At 50.7% G+C, this 14,779-nt stretch overlaps 1 protein-coding gene and 1 long non-coding RNA gene across 4 annotated transcripts; one reads left to right on the top strand and one right to left on the bottom strand.

Moving 5' to 3' along the window:
- Positions 1–1,107: 1,107 nt before the first annotated feature.
- On the bottom strand, positions 1,108–2,863 carry LOC143834448 (uncharacterized). Its single transcript, XR_013229780.1, has 3 exons — positions 2,770–2,863; positions 1,616–1,748; positions 1,108–1,260 (listed from the first exon to the last, which is right to left on the bottom strand). It is a non-coding gene; the product is annotated as an uncharacterized LOC143834448 (long non-coding RNA).
- Positions 2,848–12,888, top strand: DXO (decapping exoribonuclease). 3 transcript variants are annotated; one of them, XM_077331080.1, is made up of 8 exons: positions 2,861–3,026; positions 3,838–3,911; positions 4,205–4,605; positions 5,457–5,686; positions 6,833–7,052; positions 9,341–9,476; positions 10,210–10,304; positions 12,545–12,888. In XM_077331080.1, exons 2-8 carry the CDS (start codon positions 3,909–3,911, stop codon positions 12,684–12,686), a joined length of 1,227 nt encoding a protein of 408 aa, XP_077187195.1. In that variant the 5' UTR covers positions 2,861–3,026; positions 3,838–3,908; the 3' UTR covers positions 12,687–12,888. The 3 variants fall into 3 exon arrangements, with proteins under 3 accessions (XP_077187194.1, XP_077187195.1, XP_077187196.1); XM_077331079.1 differs by lacking the exon at positions 3,838–3,911 and having other exon boundaries at positions 2,848–3,026; XM_077331081.1 differs by lacking the exons at positions 2,861–3,026; positions 3,838–3,911 and adding an exon at positions 3,176–3,366.
- The last annotated feature ends 1,891 nt before the right edge of the window (positions 12,889–14,779 follow it).

The following is a 14,779-nucleotide window of genomic DNA, read 5'->3' as shown; positions in this document are numbered from 1 at the left end:
TGAATAAATCTTTATTGGTCTTAAAGGTGCTATTTTTGTTGTGCTACTTCAGACCAACGTGGTGACCCACTTGAATTTATCCTCATGTTTCAATGGGTCCATCTTAATAAGAGGATTATGTTCTTGGGTTTTTTTAAAAATTAAAGGTAAAGGTATCTCCTGTGCAAGCACCGAGTCATGTCTGACCCTTGGGGTGACGTCCTCATGGCAGACTCAGTACGGGGTGGTTTGCCAGTGCCTTCCCCAGTCATTGCTGTTTTACCCCCCAGCAAGCTGGATACTCATTTTACCAACCTCGGAAGGATGGAAGGCTGAGTCAACCTTGAGCTGGCTGCTGGGATCGAACTCCCAACCTCATGGGCAGATAGCTTCAAACAGCATTTCTGCTGCTTACCACTCTGCACCACAAGAGGCTTGTTTTTTTTAAATTAAGAAGATATGAAAAGTATCCCCTTGCCTCAAAGCAAAACAAACAACAACAAAATAATCGGCAATGAGAAGAAATGTGAATCGCCTTTTCTGCACAAGTAATAAGGGTGCTCAGTACGAAATGATATCACAAACTTATTTGGAAACATGATCAAGGACCTGAGATCTTTTCTGGCACCTTAGCTGCTGTTGTGCTGATTGCTTTAATCTATTGCTGGTTTTAATGTTTGTGGTTTACTCTGTTGCTGGTTTTAATGTTTGCAACATTTACCTGCGTATCTAGAAACCGCTTGGAGGATGTGACAGAAAAGTACTATTGAAATGCTTGAAATACAATAAATTAGCCTCTTACCGAGGTGCTAATACACATTTGGCAATGACCAAGTTGTCTCTAAAATTAAAACACATTTCAAAATCTCACTTAATTGTCTTCTCATTAGCAACTCTGTGAGTTCCGTGGTTTTTCAGACAATGTCCTGGTTGCTCAAATAGCAGTGGCATCACCCCTAGACAGAAGAGAGAGCGACTTTCACAAGAGCGGGAATAATCTCTCTTCAAAGGACAGCACGTCTCTCTGATGGCACTCCCGACTGAAAGAAACTCTGATTAAAACGGACAATAGAACTGGTTTATTTGACACACTTTCTGCAGCAAACCTTTAAACAAAGTTAATCAGAATTGAGACATCTGGTCTTGAGTAAAACATGAGTTAAATATTAAATATCTCTCTATGTACACATTTTAATCCAATGCAGCTCAGCATGTCACACATGGGTCACTCCTCCGTTTTTAGCTTCATCCAGTCTTGGTAGGTAGGTAGGCTGAAAGAGTCTGTGCATGAGAAAGAAGTATTTGATTTGTCCTTTTTAAATGCGATGCCCACTGTCCTGCAAATAATTTTTATGAATCATATATTACAGTTGCCAGCTCTGGACTGGGAGATTCCTGGGGGTGGAGACCTCAGAGGGAGAAGTTTGGGGAGGGAATTCACCCACCAAAGGAGCCATTTTCTCCAGTGGAAGTAATTCTTGTTGCCTTGGGGATCAGTTATAACTATGGGAGACCTCCAGGCACCACCTGGAGGTTTGTAATAGTGACTCTAAAGCTCAACTAATGACTCCAAAAGTCCAAAAATATCCTATGAAGTATAATTAAGCAAGCATAAGCAATACATATAGAAACTTACAATTTTGTATGCAGACGTTCAACAGGTGTAGCGCAACACGTCAAAGCAGAAGTCCAACAGATATAGTACCCCAGTTAGTTCATGCTGGAATCCAAACAAGGATCTGGTAGTATCCCATTTTGCAAGGCATCTTCTACAATGGACCCAACAGGAAAAATGTAATATCTATCTAACTCCACAAAAGAATAATGGAAACTTTGAAGAATATTCTGAAATGATGAAATTTGTTACAATAGCTAATTAATCTTTCAAGCTGCACATGGCCTGCTCAATGACCCTATAGAGGTAGTGATTCCTCTCTCTCCCCTGGGTCATTCAGCAGGCCATGTGCAGCTTGTCCACTATCAACCTTTCTTTCTGGATTTTTCTATGTACTGTGTATTCCATTTGCTTTGTTTTCTGTGCCTTCCTGGAGGTTGGTAACTACCCATATGCCAAGTAAGCAATATGGACAGTAAACTTCATGCAACAGCATGGATGGCAGATTTACACACATAGGAGTAACATCTTACTCCTATGTCATCTTCTATTGCTCTCAACTAATATTGTCTAAACCAAGCAGATCAATGGAACCTGAAGATAACTGTGTGAGTTCAGTGCTTTTACAAATAAAATCTCAGCAGGAGTGGTTTAAGGATTTGCGGAGCCCTAGTACCACAGCAAGGGAGGGGGTGGCTCTGTGTGTGTGTGAGAAAGTATGTGTGTGAATGGAAGTGTGTTTGTGTGAGAAAGTGTGAGAGTATGAGAGTGTGTATTTGCGTGAAAGTGTGTTAGAGTACGTGTGCAAGAGAAAGTGTGCGTGTGTGGAAAAGTATGTGTTTGAAAGAGAGCGTGTGTACTGTGAGAGTGTGTGTGATAAAGTGTGCTTGTGTGAAAGATAAAATGTGTTTGTGAGAGCGCGAGTGTGTGAAAGACAAAGTGCGTTTGTGTGAGTGTGTGTGAGAACGAGTGAGAGTGTGTGAGAAAATGTGTGTGAGAAAGAGTGAGAGTGTGTGAGAAAGTGTGTGTGAGAAAGAGTGAGAGTGTGTGAGAAAGTGTGTGTGAGAAAGAGTGAGAGTGTGTGAGAAAGTGTGTGTGTGTATGTGAAAAAGAGAGCGCGAGTGTGTCAGAGGCCCCAACCCAGCGCCTCAAACTCAATGGTCTCCCCGCGCCACCTGCTGGCGGCGCTTTGACCTCTACGGGCGCAGTGCACGGAGGAGGCAAGGGCGTCGGGTTCCCCTTTGCCGGCGCCGGGCGATGACGTCACGCCGACCGGGCCTCGGCAAACGACATTCGGGCGCAGTGCTGCTCCCGTCGCGCCTTGATGAGGACACAAAGGAGACGAGCCGAACCCGCCAACTTCGCAGCACCTTCGAAGCGCGCAGCCCTACGGGGAGTCTCGGGCGCGGGCGGGGCGATGACGTCAGCGCAGGTGAGGCACGGGCTCGGCCGGGGAGGCTGTTTGGGGGAATCCCGCGCCCCTCTGATTGGCCACGGGCGTTGGGGAAGGAGGGCGACGCGGCAGCCGGGGCTCCTGCAGAGCAGGGGTAGTCAACCTGTGGCCCTGCAGGTGTCCATGGACTACAATTCCCATGAGCCCCTGCCAGCTGGACTTTCTGCTTGTGAAGCAGATGCTCAGCCGCTGAGGCACAGTCCCTTCCCTGTAGAGCAGGTGTCCCCAACCTCCTTCAGCCCCGATGGGCATCTTCAGAATTCTGACATAGGTCACAAAACGGCAGCCTTGGCCTACTTGCCGTCACACAGCGAAGATGGTAGGTGAACTTCCTCCAGGCCAGGCTGGATTCTGGAGATTTTTGGCTGACGAAGGGAATCACTTGGGCACGAAATTGGGGTCACTGTGGGTAGGCAGGTAGTTGTGAGTGTCCTGCCTAGTGCAGGGGGTTGGACTAGATGACCCTGGAGGATCCCTTCCAACTCTGTGATTCTATGATCCTTGTTCTGTGGTTAGCATCTGCTCCCAAAAGCAGTGGTTTTGTTTTAAAATCTGCCAAGCCATTCAGAAGCCTGCCTGGGCAAAACTGGCACCTGGCCCTGCCCAATTTCGAAAACCATTCGACGGGTGCCATGGCACCCACTGGCACCGTGTCGGAGACCCCTTCTGAAGAGTCCCTGTAACAGGTTGTTTAGTAGATTTAAGTCTCCTCTGATGGAAAGAACCACAGAAAATTGGGGCAGAGTTGGGTGTGTCCCTGCTGTGATATTGTGTGTATCTTATTTGACAGAGCGCTTTCTGGTAGCAGACGTAGTTTGGGATTACAGCCTCACTGTACCTTCCCCTTGGGGCCAGCAGTAAATGGTAGGGTGGAAGCCGTTTTATTTCTCATATATATGTTTTTGTGAACTACAACTGAATTCGAGGGGCCTGATTGGCGGGTTTAGTAAAGAATTATCACATGGCTGTGTTTGGATGCTGTGACACAGTTTACTGATTTAACAGGATTAACTTTTGTTTATATAGTCCCACTGTCATGATGGAAGTTCACAGTCTGACGAAGAATGCTTGCACTCAAAAGCTCATGCCTTGAATAAATCTTTGTTGGTCTTAAAGGTGCCATTGAACTCTGATTTTATTGTGCTTGTTCATCCCAGTCACCGACGAAGCCCACCGACTGCATCAGGAAGCGAGAACGTGGGGACAACGAAGACTCCCCGGAGGAGAAAGCCATCAAGAGCCAGAGAAGCAACTCCAAGCCTCCCCCTACCCTGCCCGTCACCCCATCTCGGTATGACGCCCCTTTCCCTTTTTACCGGAGGCCGGCAGAAGTGGGGCGTTTCTCCTTGGACTCCCAGCGCCGCTTCCACGGCGACGCTCGCCAGCTGCGCTACTACACCCCGCCCCCGACGGAAGGACCCTCCCCCGGGTTCGACCTGCGTGACGGCTACCGCGACCGCTACGTGCAGCGCGATGAGAGCGTCCGGGAGGGACTGGAGCACTTGCTGCAATGGGTCTCTCAGAACCGGAAGCAGCTCCAGGGCGCAGAGGAGAAAGGGTGAGGAGGGCCGGAGGCACTTGGCCGAGGCAAGGAGAGGAAAAGGAATGAGCTTTCCTGTAAGAACCAAGCCCACCCCCAGCCAGTGAAAATCCCCATGGATGGCAGTGAATCGAAGCCTCTAAACGAGACACAGAATTCACCACTGTGGGCAAGGACTGTGAACAAGAAGCTGTAGTAAACAGTTGGCAAAAATGCCCCTGTGGAAAATGTTGGCAAAAATGTCCCTGCGGAAGTCTCTTGGCGTTCTGCAGGGCCTGCAAAATGGAGCTCTTCCACCAGGTCTATGATTGAGGCCAGGGCAGTGAGGAAGATCAGTGTCTCCCCTGCATTATTTAGTATTATTTAACATCTTACGTCATCTATCCTTCTTTCCTTCCCCCCTCGAATGGTAGGGTAGGCATGGGAACTATATTTTCCTGCCATGTTCCTTATTTTATTACATTGTTGTGATTGCAATGGACTGTTTCATGTCCTTTTAATGGGGTCTTAATGTGATTTTATGGACTTGAGTAACCCACCACAAGCCAGCTTCGGGAGTGGCAGGGAATAAATATATATATATATATATATAAAATAAAATAAATAAAACCCAGTTAGTTTTCTCCCAAATAAAATTGGGCCCTTGCTGGGTTTTGCGGACACCTAGGATCTGTCTGTTCCATGCCGACACCAAGGCCATGGTCGTGCTGGGAATTTGGCCACGTCAGATCTTTTAATGGTGAGTGCAGGAGAGTGACTGTCCCGAAACCTGCATGTGGAGGACAGGTTTGGTTGCCGGCGTGGCGGCCCCTCCTTCCCCTACCCTGCTCTTGCTTGGCTTTAACTCCCGGTCTCTCCTCGCTCTGCAGACAGCTGCTGAACACAGACTTCGTGACGTGGCGGGGACACCTCACCAAATTGCTCACCACCCCCTACGAGAAGCAGGACGGGTGGCTGCTGGCAGTCAGCCTTTTCCGCGGGACTTTCTACGTCAGCGAGGTGGAGACCGAGTCGGCCCGGAGGCAGCGGGAACAGCGCTCCGAAATCCTGAAGGAGCTCACCTACATGGGCTACAAGTTTGAGCATTATTTGTGTGCGGGTGAGCCTCCCGGGAAAACAACAGCCCCCGGCCTGTGTTGTCACATCTGTCACATCTGGTTCCAGGTGAATCCTGGACAGACTTGTGCTCTGTCCACAAACACACCTGTATCACCAAGACCATCGCCCACTTACATAACAAGACCAGCGTGATGTAGTGGTTAAGATTTAGATTGGTAACGTAGGCATCGATATCAGACAATAAAAAGATCATATACTCAGTTTTTGAGAGGCCTGAGGTGGGCAGTCCATTACATAGTGTGTGGTTAAGAGCGGCAACTTCTAATCCAGAGAGCCAGGTTTGATTCCCCGCTCCCCCACATGCAGCCAACTGAGTGACCTTGAGCCAGTCACAGTTCTCCCAGAGTTCCCTCAGCCTCACCAGGTCACAGTGTCTAACAAGACCAGCTTGGCGTAGTGGTTAGAAGTGGGGACTACTAATCTGGCGAGTCAAGTTTGAATCTGTACTCCCCCACATGCAGCCATCTGGGTGACCTTGGGCTCGCCATGTCGCTGATCAAGCTGTTCTGACCGAGCAGTGCTATCAGGGCTCTCAACCTTGTCTACCTCACAGGGTGTCTGTTGTGGGGAAAGGAAGGGGAAGGCGACTGTAAGCCGCTTTGAGCCTCCTTCAGGTAAAGAAAAGTAGCATATAAGAACCAACTCTTCTTCAGTAATATCAGGACTTTCTCAGCCTCACCCGCCTCACAGGGTATCTGTTGTGGGGAGAGGAAAGGGAAGGCGAATATAAGAACCAACTCTTCTTCTTATACCTCTCCACTGACCTCACCTGCATTCCTTGTCCGGGAGAGTTGCAGTTAGCTAGATTTCTTTTTCTGCTAGTTCACAGATAGCTATCCTCATTTACTGTCAGTCATGGAACTCAACTGCCTTAATCCAATCTCTGCTCTAATCACTCAGTTTCTTATGCATGCAATTAGCCCTTCCTGGCAGTTCAGTACCCCCCCCCCCCACATCTGAAATGGTTGATGAAATTATGTTTCATTGTATCTCAAGAATTGTGCCTGCACACCAAAGCTTATCCCCAGAATCAAACTGTTGGCCTTCAAGGTGCCCCGGACGCAAACTTTGTTCTGCTGCTTCAGACCAACACACTGACCTTCCTGAATCTTTCTTCCCGTCCCAGATACCCCCGACGGGATTCCTGACCCGACAGGGGTGGTGAATACCAACGAGGGCTTCTGCACGGTTATCCGGACCCGGTTGGGGACACACTCGCTCCTCTTCTCGGGGGAGGTCGATTGTACGGACCCCCGAAGCCCCTGGCCTGACCCGCCGAGCTGTTACGTGGAACTGAAGACCAGCAAGGTCATGCACAGCCCGGCCCAGAGGAAGAGTTTTTACAGGTGAGGGGAAGTGGGACACGCCGGAGGCTTCTCAGTGAGATGAGCAACGGCAGACAAGACTCTGTTGCAGATCCATGCCTGTTCAGGTGATGCAGGAGTGACTCAGGGTGGTGCTCAAGAGGTCACTTCCTGCAACATTCAGGTTGCAGGAGAATGGGTTTGGGCAGTCGTGAGACCTGACAGGCCTGAGCCACATTCCTCTTGGATGGTGCGCCCCCCCCCCCCGAAACACCGTCCCCTCCCACATAATGCTCTGAACACCCAGAAGCAACTCCCCCAAACACAGTCGATGTGGGTCATAAAAAGTTCTGAATGCCCCTGGTCTACCTAGCGTCACCGTGTTACTCTAATTGGCAGTAGTTAAGTTGGTCTGGTCTGTCTATGACGTTGGCTACTTGCTCTCTTAATGTGACCCTGGCTATTTGGGGAGCCACTGGTGGAGCGTCCACCCCTTAATTTTGGCAGTCTGTCTGTTTTCTTTTAGTCTTCTGTCATCTTTCATCTGTTATTTTCCTTCTGGCCTCTTCCTGGCCTTAGTTTGGACAGGAAGAAGTCGAAAATCGAAATAAAAACGGCACACATGTAAAAAAAGTCTTTTTTCTTATTAAAGGAATATATTTCGAATGTTCCGCTTATCAGTTCCAGATATGGGCAACCAGAATGGGTTCCCGGGTGTGCTTATCCCGCTTTCAGTGACTTCTTCAGTGATTGCCGGTCAATATCTGAACAAAATATCACAATTATCACATTTCTCCATGAATGTGAGCCAGTAATACATATTACCTAGGCAAGAGCTCTGCTTTTCGCTGGGGCCCTTTCTCCTCAAGTACCAGGAGCCCTTTCTCCTTCACCACGTGGTGAAGCATTCGTCTTTTATCTTTGGCAGCCGTCTGTTTTTTTCTTTTTCGTCTCCCGTCATCTTTCACCTGTTATTTTCCTCCTGGCCTCTTCCTTGCCTTCATTTGGACGGGGCCTGTGTGATTTCAGTCCACGTAGGTAGTCATTTGTTGATGATAACTGTGCTCCTGATAATTAGTTCTCCAGAGAGAGGGAATTGACAGCGCCCCTGTGTTTTCTACATGCTTGGAAGGTGCTAGGCCACGGAAACAAGCTTGTTCGAGTCTGTGCGTTTTCATGTCAAGAGTTCTCCTCGAAGGGATTTCTGCTAGTCTGTCCCCCGAGTCTAAAGCTTCAACCCCAGCGGCCCTTACTTCACGGGAAGCCATGTCTGCAGTTATAATCCACCAAAAGAACCACATTTACTTGCATCCCTGATGTGGGCCTGTGTCTCAGTGGCGCTCCCAGCTTCAATGCTCCTCCAGCTGCTGCTGTATCAGGGCAAGAACCACCTGCCAGCCACCAGCTCCACTGGACAAAAAAAGGCCTGGCCCATTTTCTTGAAACACAGGAAAGGCCCCACATTGGGGAATGGTGCTCCTAGGCGCTGCAGGAGGCTCTCAAGCCCCTGAGAATTCCTGACCTGACCACCTGATCCCGCCAGCTCTTGAAAACATGCCCGACTCAGCAAAGCTGCGGAGAACAGCAGGGATTGGGTCCCACAGGGACCTCAGAGCACCTCCCCAGGTTCTGAACGTTGTCCCAGCCAAGCCCCTACTTGGCAATCCTCCGGGAGGGAAGTGGGATCATGAACAAACAAGGATTTTTTTGGACCAGCATTTGTGGAGAGCCAACACTTGTGGATCCTTGAAGGGCCCGGGAATTTCCTTAAAGCGAGTCAGATCTTTGGTCTCGTGGTGACTGGCAGCAGCTCTCTTGGAGGCCTCAGGCCGAGGTCTTTCACATCATGAACTCTGTGATTCAGTTAGCCGGAGATGGTGGGGAATGAACCTGGGACCTTCTGCACACAAAGCCACCGAGCAACTTCTGTCTCTGAGCTGGTGTGCTTGGTGATGAAAGGCTCTGGTCATGGAGGCGGGAATGGGACTCATGAATTCTCAGGCAGGAGGGGGGAAAGGCCACGAAAAGTGCATCAAATTCCGTGTAGACATCCGGAAGAAGTTCCTGACAGTCAGAGCGGTTTCTCAGTGGCACAGGCTTCCTCAGGAGGTGGTGGGTTCTCCATCTTTGGAGATTTTTTAAACAGAGGCTGGATAGCCATTTGATGGAGAGGCTGATTCTGTGAAGGCTCAAGGGGGTGGCAGGTGACAGTGGATGAGCGAGAGGGATGTGAGTGTCCTGCCTAGTGCAGGGGGTTGGACTAGATGACTCAGGAAGTCCCTTCCAACACCATGATTCTATGATTCCTGTTGTTGCCTCTTAATCCCCAGGCACAAGATGATCAAGTGGTGGGCTCAGTCCTTCCTTCCAGGCGTATCCCGGATTGTGGCCGGATATCGGGCACCGGATGGCTCCGTGGTGGGACTGGAGACCTTTGAGACCATGAAAATATTCCAGCTCATCAGGGTGAGTCCGACCTTGAAGGGGACGAGTTGTTCCCAAAAGACCTTCCGCTGTTGTGAATCCAGGGCTCCCCGATGTGGCGCCCATCGAGGGGTTTTAAAAAGTGGGCGGGGCCTGGTGACACTTTTGCTCAGCAAGGTTTCTGATTGGTCATTGGAGATTTGATTGACTGCGCAGTTTTCTTGCTTTAAAATTTGCTTTGGCACCGGGATCTTCACAATGGGAGCAGACGGAAGCTGCGGCGGCTACTCCGTGACTAGATGCACCTCCTTTAGTAAGACGTGGTGGCACGGTGCCCCTCAAACCTAACAGGCTCTCCTTTTGCACTTCATTCACCAGTTTTAATGGCTCAGCCCTCAGCTTGGCTGAGTTTCTTCTCTCATCTCCCCCTTTTCTGGGGTTTGGCAATTTCCTTGCTTCAACTTGGCCTTTGAGCCAGTTCTCCTTGTCGTCCCATTTGCTGTTTCTGTCAAGGCTTTGTGTTTTAAGCCAGGGGTAGTCAACTTGTGGTCCTCCAGATGTTCATGGACTACAATTCCCCTGAGCCCCTGCCAGTAAACACTGGCAGAGGCTCATGGGAATTGTAGTCCATGAACATCTGGAGGACCACATGTTCACTACCCCTGTTGTAAGCCATTTTCTGTATTTGCTGAAGGGGGTAAATCAGCCTGAGGTGGGTGAGGGAAAATGAAATAACCACTTTTATCTGATTCTCTTTCCCCTCCACCCCTGGCAGGAAGACCCAGGCTGCTGGAAGCCGGCCGTGTGTATGAATTTTTGTGCAGCCTTCCTCAACTTTGTCAAGAAAGTGGTGACAGAGGACGATCCGAAGTGAGTGTTCATCGAATATCGTGCAACCGCAGGAGGCACCAATCGGTGAACGAGCAGCCAGGCCTCATCTCCTAACTCTCCCCCTCCAACTTGACAGGCAGGGGTGGCCACAATGTGGCTCTCCAGAGGTCCACGGACTACAATTCCCACGAGCCCCGGCCAGCATGATGCTGGCCGGGGCTCGTGGGAATAGTAGTCCATGGACCTCTGGAGAGCCAGCAACCCTCACAGACAGAAGCTGAGGAACTGAAAATGGTAGAAAGGTGAGTGCTAAAAAACCAAGCATGTTAAAGCAGCCGTCTTAAGAACACTTTCCTCTAAGTGAGCCCCGGGACTTACTTTTGAGTAGGCCTGTTTCAGACTGCTTGCCTACTCATGGTCCACCTGGTGCTGTTCAGAAGAGCCCAAGTTTCGAAGAAGACAAAGGGGAGCTTCTTGTACCCCACTTTTCTCTGTTTTAACGAGCCTCAAAGCAGATTGTGGGTTACCTTTCCCTTTCTCCCCCCTCACAATTGCCAAATTGTGAGGTAGGTGGGTCTGAGAGTGTAAATGGGAGAGCTGTTACTGACTGGCCCAAGGTCACCTGGCTGGCTACATGGGGAGGAGTGGGGCGTCAAACCCAGTTCTCCGGATCAGAGTGTGCTGCTTTTAACCACCACGCTGTGTTAATGGAGTGTAGCCAGCTTGGTGTAGTGGTTAAGAGTGGCGGCCTCTAATTCGGAGATTCCCCACTCCCCTGCATGCAGCCAGCTGGGTGATTTGGGCTAGTCACAGTCCTGTTTGTCCTGTTCTCAGGGCAGTTCTGTCAGGGCTGTCTCAGCCCCACTTACCTCACCTCCCAGGCTGTCTGTTGTAGGGAGAGGAAAGGCAAGGCAATTGGGAGCCACTTTGAGACTTCCTTTGGGTATAAAAACTGTTCTTCCTAAGCCTTGGCAGCTTCAGCTAAAGCAGTGGTCCCCAACCCCCGGTCCGGGGACTGGTGCCGGTCCGTGGATCAGTCGGTACCGGGCCGCGGCTCCTCCCCGGTTGCTGCCTCGGGGGCTGCCCTGCCACTCTTCCGCCAGCTCACCTTTGGTGCTCTCCAGCAGCCGCCATGGCTGGGGCTCCCCCTCGGTGTGGCACTGCGCAGCTGCTGCTGGCAGCGGCCCCCAGCCGGCAATGGAAAGTCAGGGGCGCTGGCGGGAAAGCAAGTGGAGCAGGGGCTCAGGTGGCAGCAGTGACGTCCCTTGGCAAAAGACTACCCACCCCCCAGCCTCAGTAAAATTGTCAAGCATTGACCGGTCCCCAGTGATAAAAAGGTTGGGGACCACTGAGCTAAAGGATCGTAGTGAAGGACCAACTTGAGGCTAATGATCCAACGCTCTGAAAGAGTCGGAGGCAGATAAAGCTGTACAAGGCTGCAGTGGGATGGGAAATTTCCATAATGGAAAATGGATGGGTGTGGTGTGGGGGAGAGAGAGAGAGAGATGCTTGGCAAGGTTAGTAGCAGAATTAAAAGAATGCGGGAAGGTAAAGATGGCAAAGAGAAGGGAATGCAAGTTGACACAGAAGCTAAACGGATAAGGCAGAGCGGAAGAAACGCTCTGGACACGCTCCAGTTTGTCCACATCCCTCTTCAACTTTGGGCACCACAGGTGAAGAGGGATGTAGACAAACTGGAGCATGTCCAGAGGAGGGCGACAAAGATGGTGAGGGGTTTGGAGACCAAGACTTCTGAGGAAAGGTTGGGGGAGCTTGATCTGTTTAGCATGGAGAGGAGACGACAGAGGGGGTCTGATAGCCATCTTTAAGTATTTAAAAGCTACCATGTAGAGGATGGAGCAGAGTTGTTCTCTCTTGCCCCGGGGGGACGGACCAGATCCAATGGGATGAAATTAATTCAAAAGAAATCCCATCTAAACATCCGGAAGGAGTTCCTGACAATTAGAATGGTTTCTCAGTGGAACAGGCTTCCTCGGGAGGTGGTGAGTTCTCCATCTTTGGAGATTTTTAAACAGAGGCTGGAGAGCCATCTGACAGAGAGGCTGATTCTGTGAAGGTTCAAGGGGGTGGCAGGTTACAGTGGCTGAGCAAGAGAGTTGTGAGTGTCCTGCATAGTGCAGAGGGCTGGACTAGATGACCTAGGGGGTCCCTTACGACTCTTATGATTCTATGAAGCACTTGGCTGGGGAGCATTCAGAGTGTAAACTTCCTCTTGGCTCAGAAGCCGCCTTGACCGTTGCCTTTTCCTTCCGCTCTAGGCTGGTCCACCTCTTTGCTTGGGAACCAGGACACCCGGTTTCCTTCACGGTGCACCGTGATTCTGAGTACACCTTCCTGCCCGACTGGTACGTGGAGGCTCTGAGCACAGAGAAGCCCCCCACGCCCCAGATCCCAGACTGACAAGCTCCACCGCGGGGAGAAGCTGGTTTTTGGATCGAGAGCCGGTGGGCCAAGAAACCCAGGGCAGGAGAAAGAGGAGAGGACAAAGCGAGATGGAAGGTTGGAAGATTGGTGTGTGTGGGGGGGAGACCTCCACCGCTAATCCCCCCCACCCCAGACTATGGCAAAACCGGAGCAGGGCAAATAAACTGGTCGTTGTGGAGCTGCTTCTCTCCGTGTCGTGTTATTAATGACTTGGCTGACTCACCAGCCTGTGGGAGAGTGACAGAAGCCACACCCCACTGCAGTCCATGCCCTGGCACGGTAGGGAAATCCTTTTGAGGTTGCTCTCGTGCGTAAAATGAGAAAAGAACCCCAGCGTAATGAGGACTGAATATTACCTGAAGGGATGGAGTGTTGAGAACAGCTGAGAATGAAGAAGTTGCCACGGGGAGAAGGTGTTCAGGTGCCCGAGAGCTTTTTAATTCTCAAAGGGAGATAGAGGAAATTGTTCCTTCTCCTGTAGTATTTTTCAGGCCCTACCTTGATTGATCTCTTGACTCCCGAGGGTTCCGCACAACAGACACCCTGTGAGACAGGTGAGGCTGAGAGAGCCCTGAGATTCCTGCTCAGTAAGAACGGCTCTATCAGTGCTGTGGGGAGCCCAAGGCCACCCAGATGGCTGCATGTGGGGAAGAAGCAGGGAATAAAACCCGGCTTGCCAGATTAGAAGTCCACACTCCCAACCACTACATCAAGCTGCCTCTCAGGTTGCCAACCCTGGGTTAAGAAGTTCCTGGAGATCTGGGGTGGAGCCTGGGAAAGACAAAGTGTGAGGAGGGCAAGGAGCTCAGCAGGAATGTAAGCCTGGTCAGCACGGGGATGGGACAGCCCCAAGGAAGCCCAGGGTCGCTACTACCCAGCGGCAGGCAACAACAAGCCACCCTGGAACGTCTCTCTCTAGAAAAATGCAGCCACAGCAGGAAGAGTCAAGACTTTGTTATTGTTGTTATGTGCGAAGTCGTGTCCGACCCATCGCGACCCCATGGACAATGATCCTCCAGGCCTTCCTGTCCTCTACCATTCCCCGGAGTCCATTTAAGTTAGCACCTACTGCTTTAGTGACTCCATCCAGCCACCTCATTCTCTGTCGCCCCCTTCTTCTTTTGCCCTCGATTGCTCCCAGCATTAGGCTCTTCTCCAGGGAGTTCTTCCTTCTCATGAGGTGGCCAAAGTATTTGAGTTTCATCTCCAGGATCTGGCCTTCTAAAGAGCAGTCAGGGCTGATCTCCTCTAGGACTGACCGGTTTGTTCGCCTTGCAGTCCAAGGGACTCGCAAGAGTCTTCTCCAGCACCAGAGTTCAAAAGCCTCAATTCTTTGACGCTCGGCCTTCCTTATGGTCCAACTTTCGCAGCCATACATTGCAACTGGGAATACCATAGCCTTGACTAAACGCACTTTTGTTGGCAGGTTGATGTCTCTGCTTTTTAGGATGCTGTCTAGATTTGCCATAGCTTTCCTCCCCAGGAGCAAGCGTCTTTTAATTTCTTTGCTGCAGTCCCCATCTGCAGTGATTTTGGAGCCCAGGAAAATAAAATCTGTCACTATCTCCATTTCTTCCCCATCTATTTGCCATGAAGACTGGTCAAGACTGGTGCCCCCCAAATTCCTCACCCCCCCCCCAGATGCTTCCACTGCTTCCAGGGGGTGGGGGGGTGTACCACTCACTTTGGGAACCCTTACTACAAAGCTGACAGAGCGATGGGTTGAAGAGGCTATCCGGGTTAGGGGCCACCCTTGGCCTGGTATGTCATGCTGCTCCCCCCTCAGGTGTTACTGTGGTCCCGGGGGTTTTCTCCCCCTCCCCACAATTGAGATTCACTGATCAGTGGGATTTGCTGCCAATCAATATGGGAGCAGGCCGCCCTCACTCTTGGGAGAAGGAGTCTGCATAGGGACTGGGGTTTCTAACGTCATTCCCAAATGACCTGGCTTCGGGATACTCGGATGACATTCTGCTACACAGAAGGATTTGGAAACGAGAAGACTGCTTCTGAAAGGTCTCCGACGGGCAGGCATCCCTGCAGAAGGGCGTTTGAAGAAAGCAGTGCGG

The sequence above is a fragment of the Paroedura picta genome, chromosome 3 (genome assembly GCF_049243985.1).
Source record: "Paroedura picta isolate Pp20150507F chromosome 3, Ppicta_v3.0, whole genome shotgun sequence".
NCBI classification, from domain to species: domain Eukaryota; kingdom Metazoa; phylum Chordata; class Lepidosauria; order Squamata; family Gekkonidae; genus Paroedura; species Paroedura picta.
The sequence above is the reverse complement of the archived record's forward strand: the minus strand, read 5'-3'. Positions and strand labels throughout refer to the sequence as shown.

Coding starts and splice junctions, on each gene's coding strand:
- DXO (XM_077331079.1), top strand. CDS start 2,919: ATGAGGACACAAAGGAGACGAGCCGAACCCGCCAACTTCGCAGCACCT. Junction 7,053..9,340: donor CAGAGGAAGAGTTTTTACAG/GTGAGGGGAAGT, acceptor CTTAATCCCCAG/GCACAAGATGATCAAGTGGT. Junction 10,305..12,544: donor GTGACAGAGGACGATCCGAA/GTGAGTGTTCAT, acceptor CTTCCGCTCTAG/GCTGGTCCACCTCTTTGCTT.